Below are 19052 nucleotides of genomic sequence, written 5' to 3' on the forward strand. Positions count from 1 at the left end.
ATCTATTACCTTTTGGAGAGTGGTGTCTCCTAAATTGGTTAGGTGTCGCTTGGGAGCCTCCGACATGATGTGGAGTTGAACCAAGAAGTTTGTAAAGGCAAGGAGATTGCCTACTTCGTGAAGATCTACCCGAGTGAGGCAAATCCTTCGTGGGTGATGGCCATGGTGGGATGGACAAGGTTGCTTCTTCGTGGACCCTTCGTGGGTGGAGCCCTCCGTGGACTCGCACAACCATTACCCTTCGTGGGTTGAAGTCTCCATCAACGTGGATGTACGATAGCACCACCTATCGGAACCACGCCAAAAATCTTCGTGTCTCCATTGGGTTTGCCTTCTTGAAACCCTTCCCTTTACCTTCATATGCAATGTTTTAAATTCCACTACTATACTCTTAGAATTGCATGTGTAGGTTGATTGCTTGACTTGTCATAATTGCTAAAATCTGCCCACAACTATAATTGTGAAAAGGATAGATTTTTATTTGGTCAAGTAGTATAATCACCCCCTCTAGATATACTTTCAATCCTACACAAGATCCGCAAGGGATTAGTGGGGGGAATCAAATTTCTCTTGGTGGAAGTGTAGATCTAGGCCTTCTCAACCAATCCCTAGGTAATCAACAAGTTTGATTGGCTAGAGAGAGAGATTGGGCAAGAATGACCTTTTAACCAACAATGGAGCTTGGAGGAGGATGAGGTAAGTCCACTTGAAGAAGAAGACTCACTTATATAGTGGGGGAGAGATTCCAACCGTTATGGCCCTTCTGTCGGATTTCGGGTTCCGGCAGACCCTTGAGGTTCGAACACTGGGGTGCGCACGAAGATTTCGCCTTCTACCTACCTGCACCCCTCCGCCTCGCTAAGATCTAAGCTATGGAAAGAACAGCACAAGAGACACAGGGTTTATACTGGTTCGGGCCACCGTTGTGATGTAATACCCTACTCCAGTGTGTGGTGTGGTGGATTGCCTCTTGGGCTGATGATGATGAGCAATACAAGGAAGAACAGCCTCGCGAGGGTCTGTTCTTGGCTGGGGGGATGAACTGCTAGGAGGAGTTCAGTCACCCTTCTCTCTCTCTCTTTTCTCGATTCTCTCTCTGATTTTGATCCGATCTCCCATATCTCCTATGGGTGGCTAGTCCTATTTATAGGCAAAGGCCCTGGGCCTATTCCCAAATATTGAGCGGGAAGGGCGCCAACAATTGGCCATTTCGAAGGGGAACATCTGGTACACTTATCCTGACTAAAGTTGGTCCTCGCCTGCCAAAGGCTCTGGTGGTGACGCTGGCTTGGGCTCCACAATGACTTCCTCCCTGCCGTTGGACTGGTCTTGGTCTCGTTGCACCAAAACGGGTGCCTTTGCTTGATGCTCTCGCCTGCGCTTGCTCCCTTTGCACCAAAGAGGAAAGGAGGACACTGCGCGGCTGGCGCCCGCGTGGCACCCTTGGTCGTTATGGCTTGCGTCACGGGCACCTCGTGAGGTACCCCGCCTTGATCTCTCCGCCTCCTCGCGAGCCAGCCTGATGAGGCCGTGCCTGAGGAAGCTCCGTGTCATCCGCCCCGCGAGTCTTGGCCCCTCACGAGGGTCTTGGGTCTGTGTTGATGAAGATGGGCCGCGCTGGGCCCCTCCTCGAGCCACGCCGTAGGCCGCAGGCAGGCAAGTCTGGGGACCCCCGTTCCTAGAACGCCGACAGTAGCCCCCGGGCCCAAGGCGCGTCCGGACTTGGCCGTGCAGGGAGGCGAAAGGGCAAGAGCGAAGCACCGCGGGCCCTAACAGCCTGCGGCCTTGGGCGCCGCATGGCTGTTGATTGGACGTGGGCGTATCCACTTCCCACGGCGCCTCGGCAACTGCATGGACTGGACAAGTCTCTGCATGCAAAGCGGGTCATGATTACCTGCGATCGTGGAGGTCGGCGGTTGGCCTTCGCCGTCCATAAGTACGGAACGGCGCGCGCCCTTCCAGTCCATCCCTTCTTGCTTCTCCTTCTTCCCGGTCCTTGCTCCATCTTGCTGCGATGGCTCCGATCCGCCGGTTCTCGGCGGCAGAGAAGGGAAAGGTTCCCCAAGAGGAACCAGACCCGCTCCCGCCGAAGAAACGGCTCGCCCTCCGCGGCCGGGATGAAGGGGCCCATCAGGTGGTGTCGAGGCCCTGGTGCGAGCGGTCACCGCCGGGGTTCCCGCTTCCCTTGTACGCCCACATCGAAGGCTCTGAAGGAGTCGATGCCGATCGCCACGGGCAGCGCCGCCATCGGCGCCGACGGGTCACGAAGGTGCGGGTCGTCCCCCCTGGGGTCCACACCGAGGGCTCCTCCCGAGAGTTCGTGTTCCACGCTGCCATGCCTCCTCAGTCTTGGATTTGCCTTCCTCCCTTCTTCGCCTCCATCATCCCGCAGGGAGAACTCCTGAAGCTTTGGCTACAGCACGCCGGCTGCAGCACCCTCGCAACCGAGGCAGAGGTCGCGGTCGTTGCCTCGGGCGAGGTCTTCATGACTCAAGGCTGGAGCGAAATCGCCCGGGTTTGCAGGACAAGAGGCGCCCTCATGATCCACTTGGAGTACGATGGTGCTTCGGTGATGTTCTTCAAGGTCTTCGATGCTAACGGGCGCCGGCTGGAGTGCTGCCCCGGGAGAGGTGGTCGGGACCCTGCTACGGCGAGGACTGGGCCCGCCGACCGCTCCCGCGGCGGCTCCTCAGGCGGCGGAGGCGGCGGAGGTTCCAGCGACTCCAACGAGCTCTTCGCGACTCCGGAGACGAGCGACGACAGCTACGAGCCCCTGAGCTGGCGCCGCTCCTGGAGCAGGGCGGGCTCGTCAGACCGTCGCCGACTCTGATCTGGATGGGATTGGCGCCGGTGCTTGACGGCCCACTGTTGATGATGGCGTCTTTTGCAGGGGCGCGTGTAGTTAGCGTCCTTTTAGGATCTGTTCCCTGCGAGGAATCAAAGACGCGTCCCGTGGGGGCTTGTAAGGTGCCTGTGATCCTGTTTTGTTAATATAACCCTTGTCGTAGAATTGTGCGAGTTGCTCATTCCGTCTTAACTCAGTTCTCCCTTTCGAACCTCACGAGGACTTGGTGCTCTGCGCCGGCAGGTCCCAGTCCCAAGGCGGCTTCAGCCGTCGCTGGTATGCCAGGTCACGATGCCATGGTCAAGGCCAGGAGGTGAGCGACCCGGGGTCCGGTAAGAGCCCCTGAGTCGCGATGCTCAGGAGGTCCCCTTTGGCGCTCAAGCAGCCGTCGTTCGGTGAGAAAGTAGAGCGGCGTCGCTAACACGGGATTGCATTAGGTGCGGGGATGGTGCCACGGTAGCTGGTGCTTCCGGGTGGTGACTTATCTCGAGAATCAGGGGCCACTCTCTGGTGTGTCATCGGGTCCGTGCATCGGCAGGCGTGAGGTTGCTCGGCGAGGTCCTCGCGTGTCCCTCCCCTCTCGCCTTTTCTCCCCTTTCTGCTCTACGTCCTCGGGTCCCGGCCCTTGAGCGAGTCTCAGCCGTCGCTGGTATGCCAGGTCGCGATGCCATGGACAAGGCCAGAGGGTGAGGGCTGGAGAGCCAGTAGGAGCCCTGAGTTGCGATGCTCAGGCACCCCCTCCCCTTTAACGTGCAAGCGGTTCGCCTGGATGAGAGTGAAGGAGACACTGCAAGGGCCTCGCCTGACGCAGCTCCTTTAGGAGATCCTGTAGACCCATCATAGAAAGAACGAGGGGTTGCCATGACAATTGACAGTCAGCCGTTGGTTGCTTCCGAGGGGCGATGAGGCACTGAAGGCTTGACGAGGTGGCGCCATGCGGGGCTGCCGCGGCCAGAGCTCAGCCATTCAGGTTTGTCGGTGTTGCAGGGACGGACCCATGCGCAAGCGTCGTGCCGTTTGGGAGCAGCTCCATCAGTTGGCGTCAGTTGAGTGGGCAACTAGGTCAAACACATTAGCCACGAAGGAGTGGATTCATTCAAATAGATGCTGGGAAGGCGGACATCACTGGGTCAGGCCCAAGCGACTTGGGGATGATGCAGCCCGAGGGGCGCCCCCAACAAGGTAAGCTAACAACATAAAATAAAAGGGATACATGCCGCAGGGACGGACCCACGCGGCCTGGGAATAATGCCTGGGGGCGCTCCCAGCTGGAAATGAAACTTGAAAGATGTCACCTGATGATGTTGAGGACGAAGGAGTGTTGGCGTAGCAGACTCGGTGGGCTGCGGAAGCCGATCCTCACGAGCCCCCAGGCCCAGGGGCCTCGGGAGGCTCCGGAGGTGCTGGTGGCTCCTCGTGAACCATCTCCATCTCCGCCAGGGCTGCGGAACGCCTGGCCTCTTGAGCCCCATGATGCCCCTCATGAGGCGCTGGTACGTGGCAGCCGCGTTCGGCAAGCCGTAAGGCATGCGAACGTAGTTGTGGGGTGGACCTTCGCAGCGCCCCACTCGCGAGGGCCAGAGGCGCTCCAGAGAGGCGACTCGATTGAGCCCTGATATGTCGATGCGGACGCGCAGCCCACCATCCTCACCTGGATGGGGAGCCACAACTGGTAGGCGGCGGCCGCCTCTCATAACTCTTGACTCCTGTAGCTCCTGAATGGCCTTGCTGACGAACTCCTGAGGGTCTGGCCCTCCTTGCCTTACTCCTTTTTGAGGGAAACGTGCTTCGAAACACGCCTCCATGTGGTGCCCAAGCGCCTCCCTCGTGACCTTAGCCAGGTCGGTGGCCCTCTAGGGGAGAGCCCCCAAGCACTACCTGAGGAGGGCGCCGGGCGCGCTTTCTTATGTGATGGAAGGAGGTTCCCCCTGGGCAGGCGCGGGCCCTGAGGGGCCTGCCTCCTGAGGGGCCGGGCCGGACGATGTCTTCTTCTTCTTGGGGGCGGTCTCGGGAAGCCTCCTGCTTCCGCGATCCGGGTCTTCCAGCGATGCGGCCTGAAACTCGTTCCATGGAACACACCGCGTCCTTCTCTTCACAGGGCACCATGATGACTCCGCCACTTCCTGGCATCTTGAGGACATTGTAGCCGTGGTGAGTTACAGCCATGAACTTGGCCAGCGCTGGGTACCCAAGGATGGCGTTGTACGGCAGGCGAATGTGAGCAACGTCGAAGTCGATGAGCTCGGTGCGGTAGTTGTCGCGTGCCCCGAAGGTGACAGGGAGGTGGACCTGCCCAATCGGGACCATGGAGCCATCGGTGACTCCGGACAAAGGCTTGGTTGGCTGAAGCTCGTTGTAGGACACTTGGAGATTGTTGAATGTTTCCACGGACAGGACGTTGAGCCCTGCCCCGCCATCGATGAGGGTCCTGGTGACCACCACGTTGCTGATGATTGGGGAACAAAGCATCGGGAGGACTCCGGCTGTGGCCGCACACTTGAGCTGATCTGCTGAGCTGAACGTGATGGCGCACGCCGACCACCTGAGAGGGCGCGTGGCTTCGAGCTTAGGGAGGACTGCATTCACTTCGCGGGCGAACTTCTTGAAGATGCATTGAGAGGCTGGGGCTTGAGCCCCGCCCAGGATGCAGGCGATCGCGCGCGGCTCCTGGAAGCCCCCAGCCCCCTCGTCCTGATGGCGGTCCTCGTTTCTCCTTGGCTACGGCGGCAGCGGAGGGAGGCCTGCGTTGCCTGTCGGGCGATCCTCGTGAGGCTGATCCCTCCAGTCTCCCTCGCGAGGCGGGTCTTGCCATCGATCCTCGCGAGGTCGATCGCGCCACCCTTGGCGCGGGCAGCGGTCTTCCCAGCGTCCTGCGTTCCTTCCTCCTCCTCGACCGTAGCCCCGGTCACCGCGGTCGGGGCGACGGCCGATCCTTCCTTCTCGCACGGCTCAGAGCTCTTGACATTCGTTGGTGTTGTGGGTGTGGAGGTTGTGGTACACACAGTACCGACTGCCCTTGGAAGATTCGGGCTGATCTCTGCCTCGCTTGGTGTCTGGTTCTGCTGCGAGCACGGCAGCCCCCTTGCGCTTCACATCCTTGGCCTTGCGCTTCTTCTCTTCTGGGTCCGCGGCAGGCAGCTCGAGGAGGGAGAGATGCCCTTCTTTAGCCCTGGCGCACTTGGTTGCCAAGTTGAAAAACTCCAAGGAAGTGCACAGGTCTTCATGCATCGCCAGCTCCTCCTTCATCTTGACGTCACGCACGCCGTCGGAGAAGGCTGAGATGATGGCCTCCTCGGTCACCTTGGGAATCTTGAGGCGTGCGTTGTTGAAGCGCTGGATGTACTTCTGCAGGGTCTCTCCGGGTTGTTGCTTGATGCGGCGCATGTCGCTCACGGTGGGTGGCCGGTCGCGAGTACCTTGGAAGTTGGTGATGAAGTGGGTGCGCATCTCGTCCCAGGAGGAGATCGTGCCTGGAGCCAGGTTCAGGAGCCAGGTGCGGACCCCATCCTTGAGCGCCATGGGAAACCAGTTCGCCATGACCTTCTCGTCTCCGTTGGCAGCTTTGATGCCCAGCTCATAGAGCTGGAGGAACTCCGCGGGGTCGGCCGTGCCGTCGTAACGAGGAGGCAGGTCTGGCTTGAACTTGCCGGGCCACGCGATGCTGCGTAGCTCGGTGGTGAAGGCACGGCGGCCTGCTGTGGCCATGGGAGGCCTTGGGTGACGGAGAGCTTGGTCTTGCATGTCCCCATGCGCTGCAGCTGGGAGCAGCGCAGGGTCTTGACGTGCGGGAGCAGGAACATGGTCGCGACGTGCTGGAGCAGGGAGTGCCCGGGCATCTTCTTGCGGGCGAGGGACTTCTTGGCAGCTCTGCTCTTGCCGCGCTGGCACCTGACGGAGCGGGTTCCGCCCAGGGGCCACGCGCCTTGGAGCCATGGCACCTTCTTGAGGAGGAAGCGGCTGGGGCGCCCCCGAAGATTCGTCGCCCACGCGGGGCGGGGTGTGGTGCAGCGGAACGGACGGCGCAGGAGAGCCCCATGCGGCACGGACGAGCTCGGCGACGCGGTCGAGCCATTCTTCGTAGACGTCGTCGACGGGACGGTAGCGCAGGAGCTCGTTTGCCGCGATGAGCGCAGCTCGAGCCTCCATGGGTGCGCGGAGCGCGCGGGACGAAGAACCAGCTGGGATGAGCGAGGGAGTAGCGGTGCGGCCGTCTTGCCGCACGGACGGATGCTGAGACGACGCTTGCTGCTCGTCCCCCGCCGGGCCGGTGGCAGTGTTGACGGCAGGTGACGGGGAACGGCAAGGACGCCCGCCGACAGGAGCCGTCTGGGCGATGCGGGAAGCGAGAGCGTCCCGGCGCTCGGTGCGGGCCCGACGAGCGTCAGACATGGACGCGATGGTCGGAGGAGAACGGGGTGGTGGAAGACGAATTCCGGCGCACCCGTACCTGGCGCGCCAAATGTCGGATTTCGGGTTCTGGCAGACCCTTGAGGTTCGAACACTGGGGTGCGCGCGGAGATTTCGCCTTCTACCTACCTGCACCCCTCCGCCTCGCTAAGATCTAAGCTATGGAAAGAACAGCACAAGAGACACAGGGTTTATACTGGTTCGGGCCACCGTTGTGGTGTAATACCCTGCTCCAGTGTGTGGTGTGGTGGATTGCCTCTTGGGCTGATGATGATGAGCAATACAAGGAAGAACAGCCTCGCGAGGGTCTGTTCTTGGCTGGGGGATGAACTGCTAGGAGGAGTTCAGTCACCCTTATCTCTCTCTCTTTTCTCGATTCTCTCTCTGATTTCGATCCGATCTCCCATCTCTCCTGTGGGTGGCTAGTCCTATTTATAGGCAAAGGCCCTGGGCCTCTTCCCAAATATTGAGCGGGAAGGGCGCCAACAATTGGCCATTTCGAAGGGGAACATCTGGTACACTTATCCTGACTAAAGTTGGTCCTCGCCTGCCAAAGGCTCTGGTGGTGACGCTGGCTTGGGCTCCATAATGACTTCCTCCCTGTCGTTGGACTGGTCTTGGTCTCGTTGCACCGAAACGGGTGCCTTTGCTTGATGCTCTCGCCTGCGCTTGCTCCCTTTGCACCAAAGAGGAAAGGAGGACACTGCGCGGCTGGCGCCCGCGTGGCACCCTTGGTCATCATGGCTTGCGTCACGGGCACCTCGTGAGGTACCCCGCCTTGATCTCTCCGCCTCCTCGCGAGCCAGCCTGATGAGGCCGTGCCTGAGGAAGCTCCGTGTCGTCCGCCCCGCGAGGCTTGGCCCCTCGCGAGGGTCTTGGGTCTGTGTTGATGAAGATGGGCCGCGCTAGGCCCCTCCTCGAGCCACGCCGCAGGCCGCAAGCAGGCAAGTCTAGGGACCCCCGTTCCCAGAACGCCGACACCTTCAGCCCGAGCACAAGCAGTAGTACGACTCGGGTAGCGCTCGGGTGAGCGGTACTTCCGCTTACACGGAAGTTCTAGCACTGCATTCAACTGAACAAGTCAGGGAGGCGGTAGCGCCACTGGAGCGGTACTGCCGCTTCCACCGGCGGTACCGAAGGAAATATGCCCTAGAGGCAATAATAAAGTTGTTATTTATATTTCCTTATATCATGATGAATGTTTATTATTCATTCTAGAATTGTATTAACCAGAAACTTAGTACATGTGTGAATACATAGACAAATAGAGTGTCACAAGTTTGCCTATACTTGACTAGCTCGTTGAATCAATGATGGTTATGTTTCCTAACCATAGACATGAGTTTTCATTTGGTTAATGGGATCACATCATTAGAGAATGATGTGATTGACTTGACCCATCCGTTAGCTTAGCACGATGATCGTTTAGTTTGTTGCTATTGTTTTCTTCATGACTTATACATGTTCCTATGACTATAAGATTATGCAACTCCCGAGTATCGGAAGAACACTTTGTGTTCTACCAAACGTCACAACGTAACTGGGTGATTATAAAGGTGATGTACAGGTGTCTCCGGTGGTACTTGTTGAGTTGGCATAGATCGAGATTAGGATTTGTCACTCCAATTGTCGGAGAGGTATCTCTGGCCCCTCTCGGTAATACACATCACTATAAGCCTTGCAAGCATTGTGACTAATGAGTTAGTTGCGGGATGATGCATTACGGAATGAGTAAAGAGACTTGCCGGTAACGAGATTGAACTAGGTATGGTGATACCGACGATCGGATCTCGGGCAAGTAACATACCGATGACAAAGGGAACAACGTATGTTGTTATGCGGTTTGACCGATAAAGATCTTCATAGAATATGTAGGAACTAATATGAGCATCCAGGTTCCGCTATTGGTTATTGACCGGAGACGAGTCTCGGTCATGTGTACATAGTTCTCGAACCCGTAGGGTCCGCACGCTTAAAGTTCGGTGACGATCGGTAATATGAGTTTATGTGTTTTGATGTACCGAAGGTAGTTCGGAGTCTCGGATATGATCACGGACATGACGAGGAGTCTCGAAATGGTCAAAACATAAAGATCGATATATTGGAAGCCTATATTTGGACATCGGAATATTTCCGGGTGAAATCGGGATTTTACCGAAGTACCGGGAGGTTAACGGAACCCCCCGTAAATGTATGGGCCTTATTGGGCCATAGTGGAGAGAGAAAGAGAAGATACCAGGGCAGGACGCGCGCCCTCTCTCCCTCTAGTCCGAATTGGACTAGGAGGGGGGTGGCGCCCCCCTTTCCTTCCTCCCTCTCTCCCCCTTCCTTCTCTCCTAGTCCAACTAGGAAATGGGGGGAATCCTACTCCCGGTGGGAGTAGGACTCCTCCTGGCGCGCCCTGCTAGGGCCAGCCGACCTCCCCCCTTGCTCCTTTATATACGGGGGCAGGGGGCACCCCAAAACACACAAGTTGATCAGTTGATCTTTTAGCCGTGTGCGGTGCCCCCTCCACCATAATCCACCTCGGTCATATTGTAGTGGTGCTTAGGCGAAGCCCTGCGTCGGTAGCATCATCATCATCGTCATCATGCTGTCATGCTGACGGAACTCTCCCTCGAAGCTCTGCTGGATCGGAGTTTGTGGGACGTCACCGAGCTAAACGTGTGCTGAATTTGGAGGTGCCGTACGTTCGGTACTTGGATCGGTCGGATCGTGAAGACGTACGACTACATCAACCGCGTTCTCATAATGCTTCCGCTTACGGTCTACGAGGGTACGTGGACGACACTCTCCCCTCCCGTTGCTATGCATCACCATGATCTTGCGTGTGCGTAGGAATTTTTTTGAAATTACTACGTTCCCCAACAGGTACTACCGCGTAGTGTTGAGCAACCAGTAGGAACAGCGGTAGTAGAGAAGGACGATGCGGTAGTGCCGCACATAGCGGTACTACCACTGGGTACTGCCGCTCTACTTCTGCTCGAAGGACAGAGCAGTCTGGAAGACTTAAAATAAGCGGCACTCACAGCGGTACAACATAGCGGTAGTTTCACCCGGCGGTACTATCGCTTCGCATGACCGGTACTTTCGCGCTACTGTTAGTAGTCCAGTAAATTTGCGATAGTGGAGTGCTAGTCAGGGCCGCAGTATCGCGGGGGAGATACTACTGCGTTGAACTACCGCCCTACTACCGCTCATTTACAAAGCACTAAAAATAGGTGGAAGTGCCAGTAGCACTGAACTGTGGCAGTACCGCTGGAGCGGTACTACCGTGGTGCAGAGCGGTACTCCCGCTTATGTGCCTTAGGAAATCCCATGCACAAGGAAGGACAAGCTCCATTGCCGGGAAGAAAAGAGGGTACAAAAAGACTGTGTATGTGTTGATTCCACCCAAACATTTTTGAAGCGGGCCCCCTCTTAATAGTACGGTGATCCTACGACTCAAATCCACCAAAAATGAAATGTAAGAAAACAACCGTCTTCGCAATATCTCCGAGGGGTACGAATCGTATTGTGCCATATGATAGATTCTCTGAAATGCTCAATGCACATGATTAGTCCACAAAAGTATTGTCATCAATCACCAAAACCACTATGGGAGAAATATGCCCTAACACTACTTAAGCGGTGACAATCTGGTCACCTATTTACACCACCTAGTTTCCTATGAAAACAACTTGCTTGGCTTTGGATTTGATAAGTTCGAACTTGATTTAAATAAGATTGGGATAAAGAAAAGGCTTATTTATCTTGGGCTTAAACTGGTTACCCACTCATGCCTCGGTAAAGCTATTGAACAAGGTTTTGTGTGTGCGTGTGGGTGGGTGATATGGGTTGGGAGGGGGCTCCCCCCCTGAATTGTTGCGTAAGCCAACTTTGTATCTCGGTAAAGCTATTGAATCGAGGTTTTGCGTGTGCATGTGGGTTGGGTGGGGGCTTCTCCCCCGTTGAAATGTTGCGTAAACTAGTCGTGTTATGGTTGCCAGCTGGTCGATCGGCGTGAATCTCGCGAGCGATCGTAAGCAAAAGTTTTGGTCCCTTTCGCCTCGAATTCTCCGTCGCCGGGGCTATATAAAGCAAGTTTCTCGCTCCATCTCCTCTACTCTTCCCTAACGAACCTCCTCTGCTCTTAGCTACACATGGAAAACTCACCATGGTTGCCTCACTCGCAAGTTGATGGTGAGGAGTGAAGTGAAGCCTTCTCTAATTTGGCGGTGATGATCGGTAACTTACTATGTTCACATGTCTAGCTTTATGTTCGTTGCAGTTCTGAAAAATACTTGCGGGTAAGGCATAGAAGACGTGGTTTATTCTTCTATATATGAAACCCTCTCTACCAACTCCGATGATTCATCGGCCAGCCGAGAGGGGGGAGGGGGTGACACTATACTTCTTCCCCTTTGGTTTACCCATACGAAAGTTCCTCTCTTCCTATATCCCTTTCTTTCGCTGCCGACAATTTTCTCCTCCGCATCCATTATCATCCAACAATACCACCGGAGGTTCGCTAGCAGATGGGTAACTTCATCTCCCCTCCCTTCCCTCCTTGATCCCAGAGAAAATAAATTTGCTCAGATCTACTCATGTCGACAATATAACAAGTTTCATTGTTAGGATTTTTCTGTCTAGATAGATGACCGGATTGAATCGCGATATTATTCGGAAGTTTTCCATATCCTATTTAAGCACTCTAGACCGAAGAAGCAGATTTTTCTTTTAGGGGAGTTGTCCAGTTAACCCGAGCCCCCAGGTGAGCTTACCCTCTTGCAGCTCTAGAGAGTCACCACACCAGATCCGCTCCACCAAAGCCGTGGCGTGAGGAGAAAGACCTGGGGAAGATGATGTAATTTCTAACTTGTTAGGGCTAACCTTTTCCAGCTGCATCGAGCTTTTGCATTGTCGTTTTGGTAACCGAAGCTTATCCCATTTTTGGCAGTTTTACCTTTGCGTGAAACCAGGCGCAGTAAGCAACAAGGCTCACATTGAACCAGCATCAGAAGAGACCAACGGTGGTTCATCTCGCCGCTGAGCTGGATGCATGCGTTCATATGCGGCCGAGATCGAGGAGCCCCTCCCATGGACGGCGTGCACCCGGCTGCTCGCCTCGCGTGCGACCGGCCTCCTTTCCACGTCCTCTGCAGCTTACCCGCAAGCCTTTTCCGGAGAGCCGCGACGAACTCGAGGCTACTGGACGTGTAGACAAGGTGGAGTTACTGGTCTTCACCGCGAGATTAGCGGAGGGGGGCTTCAGTTCGCCCCTGATCACCGCGGGCGCACCGGCAACCGGCGGGTGAGGCGAGCGATGCCGGGCCGGGCTTTCCATGTGAAGGGTGCCGTGTGTACGCCGAGCCGTGCGCCCCTGCGCTGCGTGCTCTCCCTTGCGCGCCCTGGCCTTGTCTCGTAGCCGGGGCGCGCAACAAACCTCTGTGGACGCACGCGCACGCGCGGCGTGCCAGGGCACGGAGCTGGGCCTTTATCAACCCCACCTCGCCGTGCCATTGCCATCCGCCAGCGAGCGAGCGAGAGAGAGAGAGACAGTGTGTTTGTGTGAGAGTGAGGGATCGAGCGAGGTAGTGGTGGCTAGGCGGCCATGGCTGGATTGCGTGAGATGGCGATATTCTACTCACAAGAGCGCAGCTTCTTCCACAGGCTGGTGCGCGACCTCGGGCAGGAGAAGGAGCATATGAGGTGGGTGATCGCGCTCTGGCTCTGGTTCGAGGCCGATGGGAACGACAAGTTCATGCGCCGCGCGGCCGCGCTTCCGGGCCCCGTCGTGCTGCGCTTCGTCGACGAGGCGCTGGCGTGCCTCGCCCGCCTCGCCGGCCGCGTGCTCCCCGGCGCCAGCACCCTCCTCCCCTGCACCAACGCGCTCCTCAACAAGCCCATCGACGACGTCACCTACTTCGACGAGCACCGCGACAACATCATGCCCCGCGTCAAGTTACTGTACAAGACCGTCTGCCGCGTCGTCCTCGACGACGCCTGCGCCTCCGACGACGCCGTCTTCTTTCCCAGGAGCAGCGCCGCCTCCGCGCCGCGCGCCATCGGCACTCCCGTGCTCGCCAGCGCCGTCTCCCCACCCCCCCAGACGCCAACGACGCCGAGGTTCGCCGACCTGAACGCAATAGTGACGCCGAGGTTCTCCCAGCTGAACGCGATGGCGCCGCCGTGGGCCCCGATCCGGCTGGCGCAGCCGTACCAGCCCCAGCCCCCACCCCAGCACCAGCACCAGCAGCATCAGATGATGATCATCGACCGCCTTCCAGAGGAGTTCCGCTCGCTCTTCATCACCTTCTCCCGCGGCTACCCCATCGACAAGGACGACATCAGGGACTTCTTCAACTCGTAAGCTCATCGCGCCGCCACTACTATATATCATCAGCATATCTATCTCTGGTCAATATATATACAAACGATGACCGTCATCATATATATGCGTGCATGCATGCATGCATGGATGGATGGATGCAGGCTGCACGGGCGCCCGTGCGTGGAGGACGTGATGGTGGAGAGGGCGGCGCCGGGGCAGATGCCGGTGTACGGGAGGGTGGTGCTGCAGAGCGCGGACATGATCCCGGCGCTGCTCGGGGGCGAGCCGACGGCCAAGTTCATCATCAAGGGCAGGCACCTCTGGGCCAGGGTCTACGTGCCCTGCTCCAGGAACACCTTCCAAGCCTGAATGCTCGATCCGTCCATCCATGCATCCAGCTACCTGGCCTACAATTAAGCTGCATGCGTGCATGGAGCTGGAGCTTCAAGATGTGCCATGGCACAGTCAGTTACCCGGTTCATATGCTACCTACTACTACTCGATCGATTGGTCCAGAGACTATGCTCGAGAGATGAGACAACCATCGATCGATATACATATGTGTGTCCAGTTTGTGCTTTGTGCTTGTCTTAATTATATCGGATATGTGGAATAAATGTGTGTTTACTTCCGTTTGATACATGAAAGTATTTATGTTACTCTGTTATTATGCTTGTTAGGTCCACCAGGGCCTCCATAATGCCAAGCCCGTCAATGCTTCTTTTGTTTGATCAGCTGATCTCGATCAGGCCCTGGTTTGAGATAGCGGGGTTTATTTCCTGTTCCTGCCAGAATTCAACACTTCATTGCCTCTTTGGTTCAAAGGATTTTTATAGTAGGATTTTGGGAGGATTGAAAAAAAATTAGGAGTTAGTTCTAGGTTGGTCGTTTGATTAGTATGATTGAATCTATAGGGATTTCCATAGTAAATCTTAGCATCCACTCCAATCTGCTGGAAAATTTCTTTGCTTTTCTTGTGATGCAATCAAACAAACTCCAAAGTCAAATCATGTAGGATTCAATTGGGCATGACACTCTAAGGCTTCCTCTGGATATCATGAGAATAGGAAAATCATAAGAAATGAGATGACATGTATTTCAATTTCATGGAGAAAGAGATGTCATTCGATGCATAGGATAGGAATTTTGTCATTGAGTCTAGGGTAATGTTTTTTTTCCTTTGAAATGCGAAGTATTGGTTCCTATCCTACATAAGAATAGTAATCCATTTCTACAAAGTAAAGGGCTCCGAAGGAATTTTACCTTTGAAAATTATATCCTATATAACTCCCACAAAATTCCTACAGACCAAAGGAAGCCTGGTCATGTATTCTTCCTATTCCGGTGTTTTTACAATCATGCGAATGAAATAAGTCCAGGCCTTCTTTGGTTTAGAGGAATTTTGTAAGAATTCTAAAGGATAGAAATTTTGTAGGCAAAATTCCTTTGGAGCCATTTGCTTTGTAGGAATGGATTCCTGATCCTGTGTAGAATACGAATTAATCCTTCACATTTCAAAGGCCAATGGAAAAATTCCTACCGTATGAATCAAGTGACATCTCTTTCTCTATAGGAATTGAGAAGTAACATCTCTTTCCCTATAGAAATTGAGATACATGTCTTCTCTTCCTATGGTTTCCTATTCCTATCATATGAACCAAACGAGTGGAATTTCCCACGATATTTCTGTGTTCCAAACAGGCCACTAGTTATGCGAATCGAACAGTTTCATGTGAAGTTCCTGCATTCCAAACAGGCCGTTGTTTACGGTTTACCAGACAGTTTGGTAGCCTCTACTTACATGGCGGCACCAAGGATGTTTGCAGTCACAGAACAGGCTCAAGCTCCCAATATAGAAACTACCCAAATCCATGTCTACATCAATAGTATCTTTCAGGGTACTATGCCTCATAAGATCATATATACCAATTATGGAAACATTTTGTGGCATGTGAAATGGATACAGATGATCACGTCGACATCTACCGACTTATTCCTCCGTGGGCGTTTTCTCCCACATAATCCAGCACATCTAGTGTCACCGCCTACAAGCTTCAATTCACACTGCTTACAGTTTTGATGCTGCGACATAGCTCTGCTCAGAATGCCCCTCGACAAAGCTCTGCTTGGCATGTTTGCCAGATAGCCAGGGAGCGAGCGCGTCGACCAGCCTCTTGATGTCATCCGAGGAATGAGAAGCACTCAAAGTTATTCGCAGCCTGCCAAGAGATTCATGGCCAGTTAATCTTGGTCGACAGTTGAAACAGAGTCTCATTGGTGATCATCTGTACTAACATCGAGCAGGAATCCATAGATACAGAGACATGCATGCTACAACAGATCTTGCTAATTATGACATTGTGCTATATGCCCTTAATCGAAAAGTCCTAGTCCAGTTACTTGGACACAGGGTTGCAGGTTCTATATTGGTGAAGTTCATGACAAGACACTGGATTGCAAACGAAAAAACAGAAGGGAGGAGGGACCTGCATGAGTTGGGCGGCACGGTGGGTGGTCGAATTGGTGTAACATGAAATCCAGATCTTAGCATATGCCTGCAGTTCAAAGATGGAATAATTAGGAACATAAGATGACCAGACTGGCACTAAATAAAATTGGAAGGAAGAGATATAACCTGCCAGCCCTCAATGCTGCTTCTTCACTTCCTACTACTATGGAAATTATGGGACTAGTTATATTGAGTTTAGTCAAGGATGCAAAATACTGCACATGCCTCCAGACCAATAATCTCCGCCATCGTTCCTTCCTCGAGACATGGAGCGCAGCTGAAATGAGAAAACAGCACGGATGTTTGAAGCAGTGTGATAGTTTCTCTTTCAGAAAAATGCAAGTTCCTGATAACTATAGTTTCTTAAGCTAGCTGAAGTGTTTGTACCCAGTTATCATTCTTACTGACCAATGTGAAAGCACTAGTCATCATTTTAAGCATTTCCTAATGAAAAGAAGGTAAGAGAAAATAGTGGACATCAGCCCAATAAATGGAACACAACAATGACAGACCGCTAGCTTGCGATATTCATTTTAGAGGGTTCTATGACATACTCCCTTCGTCCCATAATATAAGAACGTTTTTGACACTACACTAGTGTCAAAAACATTCTTATATTATGGGACGGAGGGAGTAGTTGGTATGTTGTGAATATTACCTTGAACAGAAGCAACTACTGGCACTGGCAAAGCAGTTGAAAAAATGAACGAACGACCTCGCGACTGAATTAAACTCTTCCATCGGGTGCTGCTCAACACATTGCAATTTTTTAGTTATTAGCCAGTAAACTATCAAGATATCATAGTAAGTCCAAAGTGTAGGGAAGCCATGCAGTGTGGAGTGCTGATATTCCAGAGTCAAGTGTCCAGTACCATAAATATACAGTGTTGCAAATGTGCATAACATCCTATTCATTGAATTATAAGCATGGGGCACTGTGGTGCAAATTTGCCAAAGCTAATTTATATGATATGATCCAGAACCTTGAAAATCACTTTATGTGATCTCGTTTTTTTTTTTACTAAAATCAGTGCCGCAATGTACAAAAGTGTGTGCATTCATACGACAACCTGATATAAGTGTCTGTTTACCTGCATGCCACAAACCCACCCTGGCAGCCAGCAGCCTTGCTCAAGGTGCCAACACTTATGTCAATTCCACTCTCACATTCAAGCAGCTCGGGTACACCACCACCATTATCACCACAAACAAGTGTTCCATGGGCCTGTCCAAGGAAAATCGCAACAAAATCGATCACTAAGAAATTCTGCAAAACTGTATCTGAGGGGAGATAAAATTACTAACATCATCGATGACCAATAAAAATCCATACTTCCTGCGTAGTTCCACAAGTTCAGGTAATGGAGCAAAATCACCATCCATGCTAAACAAGCTGCATTGTATCAATAAAAGAGTATCTGAATTTGGTGCTCTGACAATATGCATACACAAGCATGCCTCTACTTATACTTCACACAAACATAAATATACTTTTTAAGTGAGGAAATTAAATTTGAGAAAAAACTTGCCTATCTGTGACAACAACTTTCTTTTTTATTGAGCAACTGGACCTGCACGGATAATGGTATTGTATTGTAGCTATCTCAGTTCATGATTACATATGGCATATTATGCAATAATGATATTATGACTGAAAAGTGAAAAAACATACAGGAGGAAATCAAGATGGGACATGTCACAGTGCTTGTAGACAAACACTACAGCTTCTTGCTGCCGCTCAATAAGGCGAATCCCATCGATGATTGAAGCATGATTCAGGGCATCTGAAAAAATAGCAATTCTCTCGTCCTTTGCAGGTTTTCTGCCAACCGCCAAAAGAGAGCTGATACTTCCCAGAGCAGTCATCACAGCCATATTGGCAGAAAATCCGGTGGGGCAGAGAAGGCAATCCTGTAGAAAAACTCTAAAGTGAGGATGCAAAACTTGTGAAATAATGACTACTTGAACTAAAAAAATACGACGCTGGACCTCTTTTTTCTTCAACTCTGCCAATGATTCCTCCACCAATTTGTGATAAGTAGTATACCCACATATCAATGCGGAGCCTCTAGGGCCCATGCCATACTCTTGAGCTGCCTAGCAAACGCACCCAATCGTTAGCTCAAGCAGAGACTCGTCGATTCAGAGTACTCTACAGTCCTAACAATCGCCACGATTGCAGAACTTGCACACCTTTGCTGCGGCCTCACGGACTGCCGGATGTGAGCTGAGTCCCATGTAGTCATTCCCGGAGAAAAGAATGAGCTTCTCACCCAGCTCCTCTTCCTGGCCACTGGCCTCGCCACCTAAACCAAACGTGCCCATGAACAAGCCATGTAGTGAGCACTAGCAGTAAATCTTGAAAGTGCAATATAACCAGAAACTATAAATAAATAAACACAAATAAACTCTGGAGCGTTGTTCTTTCTTTTTGCAAACCATATCCTAACAGCTAACAGGGACACAGTCACACAGCAAGGCATCAAGTATATATTAATAACACCCAAAAATAGTAAGCGGAATTGTCTAGGGCGTTATAGCGAGCAAGGGAGGTATATTGACACTGCCTGCTGCAGACCTTCGGCGAGCCACTGGTGGAGGGTGGCGCGGTCGAGGCGGATCTCGACGGCGGCGCGGTCCCACGGGCCGGGGCCTGGGAAGGTCTCCGGCGGCGCGGGCGGCAGCGCCAGGGAGATGGGGCGCGTGGCGCGCAGGAGGCTCCTGGACGCCAGCTCGCCGAGCGCGGCGTCCACGAGCGCGTCCCATTGCGCCATTCCGTCGAACAGGCGGCCGCCGCTCCCTCCTCGCTGGTGGTGGGACGGAGAGGACGAGGCGCGGACACGGAGAAGGGTCACATGACAGAGCGGTTGGCCCACGCTTCCGTGACCAACAACGTCAGCCCAACCAGGATCGGCCCGAGTTAAAGACTATATTGGGCCACAGGCCCACAACCGATTGTATTGTACTCGGCCCCGTGA

General features: G+C 53.5%; 2 protein-coding genes across 5 annotated transcripts; one reads left to right on the plus strand and one right to left on the minus strand.

The window, feature by feature from the left end:
• Window positions 1–11362: 11362 nt before the first annotated feature.
• On the plus strand, window positions 11363–14205 carry LOC123136434 (uncharacterized). 4 transcript variants are annotated; one of them, XM_044556006.1, is made up of 3 exons: window positions 11363–11479; window positions 12905–13600; window positions 13727–14205. In XM_044556006.1, exons 2-3 carry the CDS (start codon window positions 12939–12941, stop codon window positions 13932–13934), a joined length of 870 nt encoding a protein of 289 aa, XP_044411941.1. In that variant the 5' UTR covers window positions 11363–11479; window positions 12905–12938; the 3' UTR covers window positions 13935–14205. The 4 variants fall into 4 exon arrangements, with proteins under 4 accessions (XP_044411941.1, XP_044411879.1, XP_044411810.1 ...); XM_044555944.1 differs by having other exon boundaries at window positions 11371–11479; window positions 12893–13600; XM_044555875.1 differs by having other exon boundaries at window positions 11383–11469.
• Window positions 14206–15396: 1191 nt separating this feature from the next.
• Window positions 15397–18939, minus strand: LOC123052472 (8-amino-7-oxononanoate synthase). The gene is made up of 11 exons (XM_044475661.1): window positions 18653–18939; window positions 18268–18380; window positions 18064–18171; window positions 17747–17985; window positions 17604–17645; window positions 17380–17467; window positions 17166–17299; window positions 16733–16821; window positions 16201–16351; window positions 16052–16120; window positions 15397–15784 (listed from the first exon to the last, which is right to left on the minus strand). The coding sequence occupies exons 1-11, from the start codon at window positions 18846–18848 to the stop codon at window positions 15634–15636; spliced, it is 1380 nt and encodes a 459-aa protein (XP_044331596.1). The 5' UTR covers window positions 18849–18939; the 3' UTR covers window positions 15397–15633.
• Between the last annotated feature and the right edge of the window lie 113 nt (window positions 18940–19052).

The sequence above is a fragment of the Triticum aestivum genome, chromosome 1A (assembly GCF_018294505.1).
Source record: "Triticum aestivum cultivar Chinese Spring chromosome 1A, IWGSC CS RefSeq v2.1, whole genome shotgun sequence".
Taxonomy (NCBI): Eukaryota; Viridiplantae; Streptophyta; class Magnoliopsida; order Poales; family Poaceae; genus Triticum; species Triticum aestivum.